General features: G+C 39.4%; 1 protein-coding gene across 1 annotated transcript in view; it reads left to right on the plus strand.

The window, feature by feature from the left end:
* cdh22 (cadherin 22) overlaps window positions 1-16,856 on the plus strand; it is a 142,182-nt gene that overhangs the window by 79,770 nt on the left and 45,556 nt on the right. Inside the window, exon 4 of the mRNA XM_027279848.1 lies at window positions 3,887-4,181. Coding sequence (XP_027135649.1) covers window positions 3,887-4,181 — 295 coding nt within the window. The remainder of the gene's footprint in view (window positions 1-3,886; window positions 4,182-16,856) is intronic.

A 16,856-nucleotide genomic window follows, 5' to 3' on the forward strand; every position in this document is an offset into this window, starting at 1 on the left:
ACTGTAAGCATACTGTAGTTTCTATTTGCTTTTTTATTTCATGCTTTGTTTCCCTATATAATCTGTTTCATTTTTGTTGTAGTTTCTAAGTCAGTACAATTTCCTCTGTACCATGTGATACCTGAGTAATCTGGGTTGGCATAACTTCAATGCCATGTGTACGTTGAATGAACTGGAGGCAAAAGCTAGAGACCATGGGCAGAGTCAGTCAGACGAAAGAAAAATGCACGTAGTGCGCCTGTTGAATACAATATCTTCATCATAATGATCCAAGCTTTAATTAGTCAAATTAGATCAAAACTATAACAACATCAGAGGAATCAACTTCAGATAAAAAATTTAAAAAAACAGGTGTTGGCTTTTTAACCACAATTTGAAGAACAACAGAGCCTTTTATTTACTCTGCTTGATCAGCTTTTGGAACTACTTAAAAAAAAATGCTACTAATATGTCTTATAGTTTTTTTCTCTCCTTCTCTGTATTTCTGTCCATCCTCTAGTTTCTGTCCTAGCTTCCTCTGGTCTGACTCCCATCCCAGCACCACTGCCTCTTCATTTTGATTTCTTTTCACCCTCTGTCTTCTTGTTTTTCTTTCTCCTCTTTCATTTTCCCATGTCTTCCATGGCCTGTGCCATTCCTTCCTCCCATGGCTGTCTCCACCTAGACTGTCTCTGATATAGTCACCTTGTTAACACTTTGAAGCTGTTAAGATCAGAGAGCATGACAAGCTGCGGTGAAATGTGGCAGGCCTACTCCTGATTACACAGACTTAAATATAAGACAGCCAATTTGCTCCTGCTTTGAAACCCTCAATAAACCAAGGGTTCAGTGCAGCCCACGTTCTTCTATCATCTATCAAATTGTGATCCCCAAATGCTTCACCATTCTGTCTATTCTATTCTATTTTTTTTTCTTTTGTCATGTGATGTTATAATATAGCACTTTTACTTGTTCTTGGAAGTCTAAAAACAGTTTAAATTCACACACACCTCATATTTTGAACATGTGTGACTTTCAGGTCCTGCAGATGTTTTAAGTTGTAATTGAATTGTCACTAACCACTCCGTTATATATTTATTTAGTCAGAGTTTATGCTTTAACATTGTTGTAATGTACAAAAGCGCTGACAGTGACATTAGAAGCAAACTTTCCGTAACTGCATGTGAGTAATATGTCATCCCCTTCAGCACATGGAGCCCACGGTGACAGCAAGACACTTTGTTATGACCCACAGATAAACCTGACAGGGCAGCAACAACCTCACTGTCCCCTGAGTCACCCCACAGCCCTCCTCTGTAAGCCCTGAGGCATCGCTAACTACTACTTGCATAAAGTTTAACTTGAAATCAGACATGAATCATAATGACTGCTAACAGTGACAAACATGCACTTTTTTTTTTTTTTTTTTTTTTTTAGTTTAAAGGACAAACCTTAGATTTTATGTATTTATTATGAAAATGCTGGTCTCTAATTGACTGTGTTTCATATAGACCTGTTTCACAAAATACAGAAAAATTGACTGTGTTTCATATAGACCTGTTTCACAAAATACAGAAAATTCATACTGGACTTAACCAATTATGTATGAATACATACTCATACATGTCTGAGAAGGTGTGCGCTTCTCCCTCTTGATGTAAATACATTCTGTCAGCATTCAACCAAAACGTAATACTCCACCAAAAATATATGTTCTCAACTAAACTGCTCAGGAGCTCAGACTAAACGGTAAAAACTCTCTCCCTCTGAAAACTGGTTTGTAGTTTCCTCAAAGACCAGGATCCGCTGCAGTGGTCAGCCTGTAATAATAAAATAAACGGTGACCCATTTTCGCAGTTGGGAAAAAGTACCATAATCACTAATGGAAACTGTTCAGGGATTGAACTCAAGCTGACTGAAGTTGCTCTGCCCTGTCAATGAGGAAACTACAAACTTTTTCTGACCACCTTTCTGGACTGCAGGAGGAGTAGATTTTGAGACAGTAGATTTTGTGTGGAGTATTGATTTAACATTTATGGTGCTTTTGTTTGAAGTGTTTGAACTCCACATTACTGATCTGGCCGGTGAAAATCTTACACACCAAGCCCAAACACCACCAAGAAAAAGAGTGGGGAAAAATCGATCTTTCCCACCATAACATTACTGTATTCTTCTAAAGGCATACTCTAATACAATGAAGCAGCTATGATTCTTGCTTACTGGCAGCAGATACTTTGTTTCTTTTCCATCCTCTTCTCATGTAAGTTAGTGAATGTTACATTCGGACTTCTGGTTATTTTTTTTGCTAAGTGAGTGACGTCCTGGCTCTGACCTTTAGTTTGCAGAGAACAACTTAGCTAAGCGTAGTGTGTGTGTTTTTAAAGCTGCCAACTTGAATCAGTCCAGTGAGAATAGACTGACAGACGGATGAGTATATCCAGCCTGAGGGGGGAGGAATAGCATCATCCCAGCAGAATGATGAGTCCACAATATATATGTGTGTGTGTGTGTGTGTGCAAAGATGCACAGTATGTACATATGTGGCTGCGTGTGGCTGGGTGTGCACATGTACATTGGGTTGAAATTCGCATGCATGGTGCCAGCATTTGTGCAATTGATTTAATACATGATGACAACAGCACTCATTTTTGTCTGCAGAATCTAAATTAGAAATAGAGAGGGAGGGTAAAACAGAGATTGTCTGGGGGAAACATATCCAGTGGCGTGTGACTATGCACATATTTATTGGATAACTCTCACAGTTTGGACCAATGAAACTTCTTTTATTATAACTGAAATATTGATACCACCAAAGTATCTGGCAGTATATTTTCTCTGAGTGTCATGTATTTTTCTTCGGGATGATTCCGAATAGTGAGAAAAGGCAAAAACAGATAGATAAAATGGGAGGGGAAAATGGATGAGAAGAGCAATATCAAGGCACAGGCTTGCATTATTCCGCGGTTTTACGACAAATACTTAATGAAAACCCCCGCAAGGGTGATAGAAGCCTGTATTTAATTAAGCCTTTATAAAATATTAACCAGGGAGGCCAGGGCGATTTCCCCTCTCCCCTGGTCTGCACAGTAGATTGAACCACAGTTACACTGCATAGACAGCTCTGAATTATAATTTCAGATAGAAGGTAAGTGAGGGTGAGAGAGAGAGAGGGAGCTGGTCTAGTGCTCATGAAAGAGCCAAAGGGGAGGTTGGGATGGGGGACCGATGCTGCTCCTATTGCTGCCTCTGGAATGTCTTCTAATCACATTAGGGGGGGACTATAGCTCTGATTTATAAGGGCTCTTTTAAGTTCACTTTTCAGCCCCGGCACCTCCGTGTCTCTACCTTTAACAATCTTTGAAATGACTTTGATCTCCTAGTTTGGGCGTCACATCCTGTGAAGGGCACAATGTGCAGGAAAGGTGTAAATCATCACTAGAACTGTGGTGTCTTTTTTTTTTTTTTTTTTCCTCGACAACGATGATGGCTGGGCTACAGGGAGCTCTGAGAAGGCCTTAAACTGCAGTTGCCATTGGGGAATAAGATAAGGGAATGGGTGGAAGAAATGCGCCAATTTCTTTTGGTCACGGCTGATGACCGAATGTCATTTTCTGGCAACTATCAATTACACAAACCCTCAGCGTTTACAGAGGTCCAAACTAAATGGACAATTCCATGCCACGTGTGAGATAATAATGTCAATATATATATATATATAATCTGATATTCTGACAAAATATTTGTTGTACTATTTGTTGTTTAAATAACTATTATATAAATGTAATCTATCTTTCATGTGGTTACAATGAAATTTATTTATTTATTTATTTATTTATTTATTTATATAAAATGGGTGCTCTCTATGAACTCTCTGTCCTCATATTTTATTTTTTTAATCAATTTACAGATTCATACAGACTCTGATGAAGGTGAAGGCAACATTAAGTACACTATCTCTGGAGAAGGTGCGGGCTCCATATTCATCATCGATGAGCTTACGGGAGACATCCATGCCACAGAGAGACTGGATCGCGAGGAGAAGGCCTTTTACACGCTTCGGGCTCAGGCCCGGGACCGCCAGTCCAACGACCCCCTGGAGCCAGAGTCAGAGTTTGTCATCAAGGTCCAGGACATCAACGACAGTGAGCCCAAGTTCTTGGAGGGTCCCTATATCGGCAGTGTGGCAGAGCTGTCACCCATAGGTAAGGCGAGAAACATGTAGTGAAGTCAGACATGGACCATCCGGATAGTTGTTTAAAGCTTTGAGCTCAGGATGGCCCAAAGGTGCACAACCTGTATAGAATTACCAGTTATATTACAGCTATTTCCATGACACATAAGTAGGATCTGTAACATAATGCTTTGTCCTGGGCTCAGGGGAAGTTAAAAAGTGCCAAGAAGAGCATTATGCTAAAATTCTCCCCCACTGTGGAGATGGAAATAGGAAAAAGCAGACAGGAGATTAGATGAAAATAGATGTGGAGTCAGTGAATTCATTGTGGATGAGAAGGAAGTAGAATTTGTGACGTGGACATTTGAGCAGGATCCCCACATGGACTATATCAGAGCTATGACCTGTAGTTAGGTATGAGATGAAAAATGGAGGAGACGACGCAAGAATATAAAGAAAGGAAGAGGTGTTCTGACACTTATGAGGGAAACGATGAAAGGGGGAATTTAAAGCAAAGAGGAGAGGAGAGAATTGCGGTAGAGAGAGTACACCACATTTTCTTGGAAGCTTTTGACATTGAAACCACAAGGCTTTTAATCTTGACAAACATGTTTTTTATTGTGAGCAACTGCATTAGCGGCACCCCGTGGCTGCTTAAAATTCTCAGCGAACTGGAAAAGACAGGTGAATGAGGGTGTCAGGGGCTTCATTAGCATGGTATTAATGTCAACTATACAGCTGATGTGTAATAAACAAAATCCTGTTTGCCTGCCAAGCGATATCACAATAGCACATGTGCGCCACTGGATGTGTGTGTGTATGCGTGTGCTCATGCATACGCAGCGGAGGTGGGGGGTCCTTCTTGTTTGAGTGACTCCAGGAGTGGTGCAAAATAGAATGGCTCTTCTCCCCGTTCAAGCCTGATTGGAATTAATTCCTGCTTCCTCAGCATGATCCAAACCATGGGCATTTCTGCCTACAGTGCTCTCTAAAAACTGAATGGTGTGTGTGTGTCTGTGTGTGTGTGCATATGTGTTTGAGTGACTGAATGAAAGAGAGAGGCAGAGAGAGCGTGAGGGCCAGAGCAATTAAAAGGTAGAAAAATAGGAGAAAGATAAAGAGAATTGAAATAATGCATTTTTTAGAAGAAGATGCAAAACTTTAGGAAGGAAGAGACCTGTTATGTACTCAAGAAATACAGATCAGGACTCACTGAGAACATGCTTAGTTAATGTTAGTTAATGCAGTCTTAACGATCGCGACCCTTCCGCTTTGGCTGCTCGCCCTTGCTCGACCCTGTCGCACCTCAGTCAAAGTACGCACTAAATGAGTGTGCAGTTCATGTTTTAAACATCATTGTGAAGCACTAGCCCTAATGAGGTAACAGCTACTGCTTAGTCAAGCATTCTCTTGCCCTGTCTCCGTTTCGTTTCTTTCTGCTGTTCTCCTGTTGAACATCAGCTAAGGCCAGCAGTTTTTTTTTTTTTGGCATGTCACTGATAAGGTCATGAGCACAAAGACAATAACTAAAGGGAGTGAAAAAGAAAAAAAAGAAAAAAAAAAGGTGCCGGACAGAGTGACTGCCACATGCCACTCACCAGCTCACCAGCTTGTGGGTTTTTTGTCGCGTATCGCCCCTCGTGTTCGAAGCATAGCGAAAGGAGGAGAATATCATTTGTCGTCAAGTTTAATTTATTATCAGAGAATGAGGCTTGCCATATTATTTTTTCTTATAGTCAACAAACCCAAAACCAAAAAGTTTATCCTACCAACAAGTACTACCTGCTTTTCGCCATGTTCCTGTACTGTCATCCGTGTTGTTCCTTAATTATGTCGAACATGGCCAGTGTAGTTTATTTTTGCTCAAATACATGTAGAACGTGTATTAATCCACAACTAAAAAAATAACTTGCGACATGTCCTTTGAACTGTCTCAACACCACCGCAATTTGTTTTAATTTGTTCCAGCTTTGAGTAGCTCCTCTATTCTTCTGTGCACTGCAGTCAGATGATAATGTAAAACTAAATCTAAGGATATTTTTTTAAGTATGCTGAAATCTTACTTGATTTTAGATTTTTTTCACTTTACCTTTGTGAAGACATTACACACACAAAACCTGGTTAGGTCAATTTGGACACAGTTCCTGTGATCTGAAGCAGGGTTGCGTTTTATGTGGTGTTGGAGGTAGGTTGCAGGCATTAGCCACACCATTGCTATGCTCGCTGTGGTGTTTTACGGCCAACCATACAGCAAACTGCCTTGGAAAACGTGAGGCCATAATAGTAAGAAAGTAATCAGTAGTCAGCTGCCTGAGGCATATTCATTTTTACTCATCTCTCCTGCCATGTCTGCTAGTGCACGTCTTTGTCACACAGCCTCCACCCCTGCCGCCTCCCTCTTCTTTGCAGTGGCTTCCTGTCTGTCTATATGTCTGTCTGCCTGCTCAGCATCTGCTACCAAAAATAACACTTGTGTACATAGCCTGTTTGTTTTTCAGGGTTGGTTAACTCTAAAAAGGAGAAGAGAGGGCAAATAAAACAGGAGTGGCAAAATTGATGATGAAGTGTGAGGGACTGAGCTCTGTGTTGTCCTTTGGAAAATGTGCGGCTAATGAAATTGAAGTCTTAAATCAAATTTGTACTGCATGGGTGATTGAATGTTGCTTTGAGAGCCGTGCATGTCTTTATGTTTGGACAGATGAGGGGACATGGATGGAGTCTCTTTGCAGAATGCTAGCTGTGTCCTCTGACTCGTGATGATAAAGACTGTGAAAATTTGATTTAATACAGTGTCTTGGTAGAGGACATCCTGGACTGAACACAACCACAAAGAAGCTTATGAGAAGAGGTTGCTCAAGGAATACTTGTATTAATTACAGCCTGAATATATATGTGTGTATTTAATTTCTACATTATACAGCTTGAAACTCTATAAAATGTTGTTTAGTTAAGCAAACTGATACAATGGTGTAGCCTAGAGGTAAAGAACTCTGACAAATGACAGTTTGCTGGCTCCCTTATCACCACCAACAGGAGAGTGTATTTTCAGTCGATACTGCTGTTGCTCAGCAAAACCAAACACACACACACACGCACACATTGGTGTTTCAAATAATCATTTAACAAAGACTGATTTAATTCATTTGATATGAGAACAGTGTTTCTGGATTACTAAGAAACTACCAAAGTTGCTTCAACAGTGAACAGTGAAAGGAATACACAAAACTAGTAGGACAGTGTTTAGCACCAAAGCATAAAAGGTTTTGTGTTCAAACTTGGGCAAATATTCTTTGGAGTTTTAATATTCTCCCAGTTGCCATCGTGATTGAATGGCCACCTGTTCATAGTGTTTCCCTGCCTCACTCCCAGTCCATAAATGATCAGCAGGTTGAGGAAATGGATGGATATGGCTGTTGTCTGGTCAAAGAAACAAATGTTTCTATGTGAGAAGACACATGAGATACATTTTGCTGATACAGTGGAGCAATGAATCCTCCATCTGAATCCTCCATCTGGGTTTTGTTTACCTTCTCCCTTTGGTGGTAATTCATCGTTTCCTTGTTTTTCCTCCTGCTCCTCGGTATGACAGATGCACTGGGATCAGCAGTCTTGAACTGTTATCTTTTAAAACCCAACTCAAACAACACTAATTGCTTACCACTATGAGTCTGTGGCAGGAATGCAGGGTCTAAATGTGCCCTTCTCAAAAAAGCCCATTCTGGAGGTTTGCTGTATGCCACACATACAATGATTCTTCACTTTTATAGTTATGCAGTCTATAATGTCCATTATATTTTACTGCAGCATATTAGAGATTTTGAGATTGCTAGAACAGTGAGTTGGACTAAATACTTGACTTCAACTTTTGTTTTAAACTATTCTTTGGGTAAGCTGAACTGTAAAAGTTACATGCACATGCATTATATGAATGTGTAATATGTGTGTGCACCTGTACGAAAACAGAACACAGAATAATGCTGTTTTAGTTGCGGTTTATTTCATTATGAGTATCTCAGGCTTAAATGAGATAAAGATGTATTGTATTATGAAATCAAAAACTGCATATTATAGGTCTGCTTGATTAATGGAAGCTCACTTTCAATCCAACAGGTCATCTTTCTCTTTATGGCTCATCATCCCCTGTATTTTCTGAATAAAAAAAAGTGGACCCATCTTTAATATTAATCACCTGTGATGTTAAAAGCTAATGTTGCCTCATGTCCATTTGCAAGGTAATGCTAGAGGTACAGGTCTCTACAATTAAAATACCCATCCTTACATTATAAAAGACTTGAGATTCATCTTTGGCAAAAAGCCATGTGTCATTGTTAAAGTTTCAGTAGCATTTACTGAAACCACTTAGAGTTACATAATGCATTAACATACAAAGTAGAAGATGACCTCAAATACCAGACTTTTTAATAACATAAAATAAAATAAAAGTTAGAAGCAGTCACAGAAGAATGTATTGATAATTACAGTGATATATATATACATATGTGTATATCTATCTGTATATCTATATATATAGTTTTATATATAATTTGTGATTCATATGTTCAAGGTAATAGTTTGACTCTTTGGGCGACCATGGATGCAAATTCAAATAGGCTTTATTATATTATTGAAATAAACATTATCACCAAAGCACATTGTATAGAATAAAAAAGAAACGAGAAACAGTGTCTTCTCATTATAAAGTGTTACCAAAAAAACAACACCCATGGTAACAGTATTGTGTTATATAAGAATATAAAAGAAAGGAAAATAATTCACTTTCATGCAGAAAAGATCAATACACATGCTCAGAGTGGAGCTAGAGCAGCCAGGTGAGTAAGCTTCGTATAAGGACTGGAAACGGGTAAACACATTGCCTGTCTCTGTCCAGAGCTATACGAAAACTACAATAGTAAAATCATATGTTTTTACAGGCTTCAACAATTTCTTGGCTCTTGACTCTTCACATCTTCACATCATTATGAGGTTTCTAAGCAACCGAAGACTCCAAGAAGCCACTGACCTGGCTAATAAATATTCCCAGCACCTAACTTTCTGTAAAACCACATCATTTTCACACTGCCTTTTTTTATGGATTAAGTAAACAAGATGTAATGTGTTAATTAGTGAGCTTCAAAGGTGCCGGTAGGTGCATTTTTTACCTTTGGGAAGAGCTGGTCTAACTGTTTGCCTTGCTGAGAGGGTTGTTGGTCTTTTCATCTAATGCTCTTCAAGAAATAAATGAGGGTGATTTGCTGACAAAATAACTACAACATGTCTAGTTAATTTTGATGTGTGTATGAGGAAGTGTTACATACTGTAGGTAGTAAAAGGTAAGTTGGTGTATGGTACGTGAGTCATTCAATGATAGACTATAGGCGGAAGACCTAATAATAGAATAGAATAACTAGTAAGTATTGTCAGCCTGATGATTTCTTGTAAAGGCGCTGATGGGTTTTGTAGACAGAGAAATGTTTCATCTGCACGAAGACTGATTTTGCGTGCTAGGTGGTGCAGAGAACTCCTATGTCTGTGTTATTTCTTTCAGTAAAAGGGAATGACGCATAGATGACAAGGCAGGGTATCAACAGAATGACTGTGGCTACATGTACATTGGCAGAAAATCTAGACAGACTTATGTCCTATTTTTAAAATCGTACAAAATACAGAGCTACAACAGTACAGTTTGTAGTCATCCAGGGGGTATAAGTGAATTGACTATATTGTTTTTTCTTGAGATTAAGCAGATGAATTGAGGTGGTGCTTTCTTAATTCTGGTTATGTTATGTTTTATTGTTATGTTTGTTGAATGTTTTGTTAAACGTTCAAGATCAGAACCTTTGAAAATCATTACTTATTTCCTAAGGAGACCTTATGATTTCCCTTATGATTTTCCGTAACTGAAATAACTGACATTTGTTTCTTTTCTCATTTAATTAGATTCTCCATGTATTTTTTCAGATGTGTTACTGTTTGAAATATTTAGACTTGTGTCTGTTTCTTATCCAATATAATTTGGTTGATGTTTATTTGATTGTTTCGTAGTTCATTCTGGGTTTCCTCTGTTGCAATACTTCCACCTTTGTCTTTTGATTATTTAGTTTTATATTCCAAATTGGCTTTCAATCCTTTGTTTGTGTCATTCTTTATCATTTCTCCTTGTACAGCTTTTTCCCAAAGTAATACTGGCTTTGAATTTTAACTCATAGCAGAGCTTACTGATGCTTGAAAAGTGAGCGAGACAGGTGAAAATGCCTGTGAAAAAAAGTGTAGCAGTAGAACAGAAAAGGGGAAATATGTGTGTCTCATAGCACTTATAGATGCAATGATACATTTGGGCTCTGAATACCTGTCTATTCCCACTGTGTGTGTTAATACAAGGTGGCTTACTGTACATAGGGTGTTGGACTAATATTTATGTTTTGGAAAGCCTCATCATTAATTTTAATTGGATCCATCTTTTTTTGCCCCTTTGGTTTCCCCTAACCATAGTAAGTGTTTAAATATGTATGTAGCTTTGAGCTAAGCCTCAAAAGTTTTAAAAACCCAGAGGCTAAAGTAATGTCAAACTTGTATGCTACCCGATGTGTAGTTAGGTAGTTTCAACAGTTAAGACATGGATAGATGGAGCTTTTATACACAATATCTATCACACGTACTGCAGAGACATTATTGGAAGTGACAGTGGCACCACAAACTAATGCTCATGCTTCACACGCCCGGTTAATATTGAAGTAATAAAGACAGGCCTTTTCCAATTTGAAATCAGTATTACACTGTGTTACAACATGCATACTAAGACATCCACCAGTCTGTTTCTTTGTCTGTCTTCATGTGACCTGACTGACTAAGTAGCACGGTTTGTTGGGTTTATAACCATTTAGTCGCCGAAGCAGACATGCATTCCCACCTCTCAATGGCTGTGTGACAGCAAGGGACTCGGCTGGAAATGGTACTGGGGGAGGGAGCTCTCGATGGTGGAATCACGATAGGGTGAAAAGTTTCCACGGAGCTAATCCTGTGATTGATGTGGTTCCATTAGAGAGGACCTCAGGACCTCTGAGTGGCAGAGATGTGGCACAACACGACGTCTGTGCTGTAGCCTCTAACCTCAGGTAACAGTGACTGACAAGTCAGTGCACTGTGTCCAAAGAACAACAGGCAGGCAAATAACAGCCTGATAACAGACATTTAGCTGACCACTATCCCCAGCTATTACCTACTAATGACACAAGCTGATGTAGTGTAGAATTGCCAAACACAGAGAACGACGAATACAGCTCAAAGTAGCACCATGGTAACCTTGAACTAACTGTTTATTCTACTCTCCCTCAGAGACACGGTATAATTTATGGAGCCAGGTTGGAAAAATTGACAAACCACAAAGGCCATTAAACAACAGAGATACGTTTTTAGACAATGTCCTGCACTTTTATCTACTAAACAAATGTCAGCCTCTGAGCCTTTCTTGGGTTTCCTCATACCTCAAAGCATGTTATCTCTGTAAATGTCACAACACCCTGTGTAGAGTTAAGGATCATTTTAGTATGTTGTAGCTGTTCAATGGAAAACGTATTGATTTCAGTAACAAGCACACTTTGTTTGAGGATATCATGACTACAGCACAAGATCCGCAATATCTGTACGGGAAGATTTCTTACAGCAAAAGAAATCTAGTAGACAGGTGCTTCATAAAATACCTGAATTGAAGTATAGAGATTGACAAGACTGAAAGCCTACAGAGAAGCAGAGGAGAAGCCTTGCGGAATGTACTTTTTAAGTGTCTTCGTGAAGGTCACTGGCCTATCTATCACTGTGTACAAAAGCAAAACGTCAATGTTAGACACAAAATACACAAAATAACAGACATTTGAAGGGTGCTTGTTGTGACTGACACATAGAATAACACTCCAAAATGAAGCAGTACAGAGAAAGCCCTATCATATATAGTTTAAATGAATTATACTTTTATCACATGACCAGTATTTAGTATATGGAGGAAATTATAGCTTAAAACCAAGTCTCCCTCTCTCTCTCTCTTTCTCTCTATCTCCCTCTCTCTCTCTCTCTCTCAACCTCAGCATAGTCAGCATGAGAGATAACGTCCACACTCCTTTTGAATGTAATGTGAGAACTCAACACAAGGGGATTAAAGTAATAATCACCCTTCCTGTTGCTGTGGTCCAGAGAGGTTGCCCAGGAGGCTGCAAATTGCTGCAGTCACCATAAGGACAGCAGGAACCTGTCATGCTAACAGGAGATGAGACATTTGGAGCAGCAGGATCACAGGAGAGGGCAATGCGACAAGGCAGGAGCAACTTACAATCAATATTCGCTGCCAACCACCTTTATGTATATGACCGGTAACATCCACCATTATGTGCTCGACCACAGTGCTTGACATAATTGATTTTGGCTGATCTGTGTGTGGTCATGTGTACGAATCAGTGTGTTTGTGGAGAAGGGGGTGGGCGGAGAGAATGTGTGGTTCGGCGTCTGAGGAGCCATGGAAGATGTGTATGACACATGCAACACGACAGAGACACATTTGTGAAATTGATTAAGGCTGTCTCTTTTATATTATTGAATAGATGCAATCAAGCAGAGAGACCCATGGATGCAATGTCTTGTGTTCCTTTTGCATTATACATTGTGAAAGTGTCTGAAACAATAAAGTTGATACCTGGCCTTAAGATACAGCAGGATATTTGAATCTAATACTGTTTCTATATGTGAGTGGATGTACTTGTACTAAGTTGTTTCAAAAGTACAGTAAGGTTTCTGAAAAAAAAAAGTTTGAGAAAGAGTTGGCAACTTTTTCTGATTGTTTGGCTTGAAAATGCAGAAAGAATGTTGAGTTGCAAGGGTCTATTGCTCACCTCCTGATGGCCTGGACTGGTCCGACTACTGCTGTATTATATAATTTTGATGATTATAATTGTTACTATCATAATGTATTATAACGACTTAAAGCTGACCGTAATACAACAAATAATAATCCGATCCGTTAACAAATATTAGATTTACAATCACTGTCAGGGGAAATGAAAAATATCCTTGTAGAGATCTCAAATAGGATCAATGTAAGCAGCCCATTGGCTTTTATGACATGGCAGATTTTTCATCCCTTTATACTTCATTCCCTCTCACCCTCCATTCTCTCCCTCGCTCTCTCCCCACCTTTCTCTCCCGGGGCATTTATGTGGATGAGAGAGGAATGAATCACAGAAGAAGTAGTGAAGAAATAACTTTTCATGTGAAAACACCTCAGCTTTTATGGCTTTACTAAATGATCCATAATGCAGGCAGGGAGCACTCAGTCCTGCAGATTAAGGCGGGTCGGAGTGAGAAGGAGGCTCAGCGCTGTAGCCGTTAGACCCCTCCGCTGAAACTCGCACCAGTACGGCACCAGCTGAGATAGGCACAAATCTCTTTTACGAGGCTGCCTCTTAAATAGCTGTCAGTCTAGTGTCTCACACGTGGCGCACTCCTCCAGCTCCCTTCACAGTAATTGAACCATCTCTCCCAGAGTGCTGAAATGGTGTGGGAAGCCATTCCGACAGCCTGTGTTGATACCATTAAACCAGACTCATGCATAAATCTAACTATATAGCCATCGTCACCCACCCTCCACCAAATCCTCCACACCCCAAAAAACAACTCTACTCTTTACTCCATTTCACCACATAAGTTCTCAGTGTTGGCATTCATCTGAATATTATTTACATTACCCTTCAAAGGATGTTGTACACTGACACTGTTAGAGCATTTTCAGAAAAAGAGACTAATAAATAGAAAGGAATAGCTTCTAAGCTAACAATAATTATTGTGACTGGAGGTTATTTACATTACCTAATTAGCTGTTAAGCTCAAGCACCTACTGGGATTATTAGTGCCTTAAAAACAGTTATTATATTATAATAATAGAATTATGTTAAAAGAATGACTATTAAATAGAATTGGTAAATGACATTAAATAAACAGCTGCCGTTCAAGCCCAATTATGTCCGAGGCATTTTTCTCTCCAAGAGGATTAAATGAATAACAAAGCCTCTAGTTGCATGGCAGTAAAATGTTGTAACCCTCCATGCTGAGGCAAGTCACTGGGAGAAGCATTGCTAAACAGTGTTGCTCCCATGAATGCTTAGGCGAATGCTGGGGGAACATGATGATTTTAGCACAATGCTGACTTTTCTCTTTTAATGTTATTCTGATGGTGAGATCAACAATGTAAATAGAGGCACTGAAGGCATGAGTAATTGATGTGGACAGATATTATTGGTGTCACAAGCTGGTGCGGAGGTTTTGGAGGTTGCATATGTTTAAAGAATTGATTAACTGAGCTGAAATGCGTTGTGCACTTTTGACCTCAGCTGTTCGGGTGTGGTCAGAAACGTGACAGCTGATCAGGATTTACTGGTGAATACACACCCTTCTACAGTAATGCCACAAACATCAACCACTTTGTGTTTGCAGAAATAATATCATATCACGTTTTATTGTTGTGCTACTAGAAAAAAACTGAATACCACAGTGTATAGTTAAAGGTGTCGTTCAGCTTCACCTGTGGTGTTATTGCATGGATACATGAAGAATGTGAGCTCGAACGTTGTTGTATCACCAAAACAAACAAACTCGGCCCAAACAAATGTGCCGATGAGGAGAAATAAAAAGAGGTAAACCTGTATATTTTGGTAATGAAAATTATTATTGCTACAGCGCACGCTGTCTCATCTGAGAGCCATTTGTGATTGAAGTTTTAGTTGGTGAGAGAAAAACAACTCTTTAGCTAATGAATATCTGGAGCTTCTCTCCATTAGACATTCTTCTCCTATTACTGCAATATGCATTACATTCGAATCCGCGAAAGTCAATAATTTTTATTGAATTCCCACAAGTCCATCAACAGTAGAATCTTCTTAAGTGAGACACCAACCATGCCAGCAGATACTGTAAGTAATGACTTCTCCGACTGAAAACACTGATGCAAGCCAGAGCTTTAATAAGAACCCAAGTGCCAAACTCACTGCTTCACTTCTCTTTTTAATATAAACACAATAAAGAAGCATTTGCATTTATATAGTTCTTGCAAGCTGTCTGACGTTGCTGCCAGCCAGTACCAGAAACAGTTGAGCTTCAAACTGATTGTTACCTGGGGAAAATTAAGATAAGAGAGTAATCCCATGGATGAAAATGGCTTTGCGGAACCCACAGCAGTAGGGCCAACCAGGTAGGAAGAATTAACAGACCCCTGCTTGTTGCCAGTAATGAAAATGCCTTGCTTCTATATAGCTGTGCATTCAATATGATAGAAAATGATATCAAACTCATCCCCCAACTGGGATGCAGCATATCTTGATCTTCTAAGGATCAGCCTGGTGTGTACTTTTGCATATTTGGATGAGGTAATGCATGCATGACATGATTCAGAATATGAATTAAAAGCTCATCTCATCCTCGTTAATATGCAGCACTTTGAATCCACTGGGAGTTGCAATATATCTGGATTACCTGACAAACCACAGCAGGCTGTTGACAGTACCAGAACTCCTCATAATTTCTTTTTCTCTGTTTTTCTCACTAATTGTTTCAGAGGATATTTTACCTTTGAGCTAGTTTGTCACATCAGCCACACAGGTTCAGAATAGGTGAAAAGTAGCACACCCTCATTTGTTTCACTTGTATCATAAACCCTGTTGTGCACTATGTAATTATACTAGCTATATGTTCAAATTGACCGGCTCCTATCCACATACAGGGAGAACAAAAGAGCGCTACTGGTGACAGCAACAGGAGAGCGATCTGAACTGTCTGATTTAATGGCCGTGTGACTTTAATGATAATCCACTAGCCTCTCTCCCCCCCCTTAAGTGCTCCGTTGGATGACAGGAAACAAACAGTGCTTTGACACTTACCACTAATTAGCATCATTAGCATATGGCCATTATGTGGCTGGACAGTAGCATGACAGGGCTCTGAGAAAGGCTTCAGCGATGACCTTTGGTGGACAACACCAGCTGTCAGTAATTACCCATAGCATTGGCCAGAGGGATGGAGACAAAGACTGACTCCTTGTCCTTGAGGACCTATGGCACCCAGGAACGTTTTCTCTCTCTCTCTCTCTCTTTTTTTTTTCTTTTTGAAATGATTTATAGAAAGAAATAAAAATGTGCTCATATATGCAAAAAATGAAAGTATGTGCTTGTTTCTTCCCTTGAAAATGAAGAACCTTCAAGTTTTCTAAGGCTTTAGGCTGAGCTTTAACTAAAATGTTTGACTAAATAGAGAGATGCATCGGTGTCGTTACTGCCGGAGGCTTGTGTATGCACGGAAATAATGACTTAAACACTATTGCTCCACAAATACAAATTTGAAATCTTCAAGTAAAAATGGCTCTATTCTCTGTCTAAGTGCCTGTAATCAGGGGTAATTGTTTGTTGTAGATTTCTTGAGCTTCTAACAGTCTTTGAAGCTATAATGTTGACTCGATGACTCCATGTTTTCTTTCATTTCTGAGCACAACTTCTGTGCCAATGAGGCAAAACAACCTCAGGTGTAGTAAAAAAAGTAATTTAAAACATCAGAAAATTTGTTTGGAAAATGATATGCATAGAGATGAAATAGCTACTTGGTGCAGTGGTACCCAAATGCATTAACCTCCCTCTCCCAAGTATAATCACAGACTGCACTCTAACTCACACAAGCATTA

Source organism: Larimichthys crocea, chromosome VI (assembly GCF_000972845.2).
Source record: "Larimichthys crocea isolate SSNF chromosome VI, L_crocea_2.0, whole genome shotgun sequence".
NCBI lineage: Eukaryota > Metazoa > Chordata > Actinopteri > Sciaenidae > Larimichthys > Larimichthys crocea.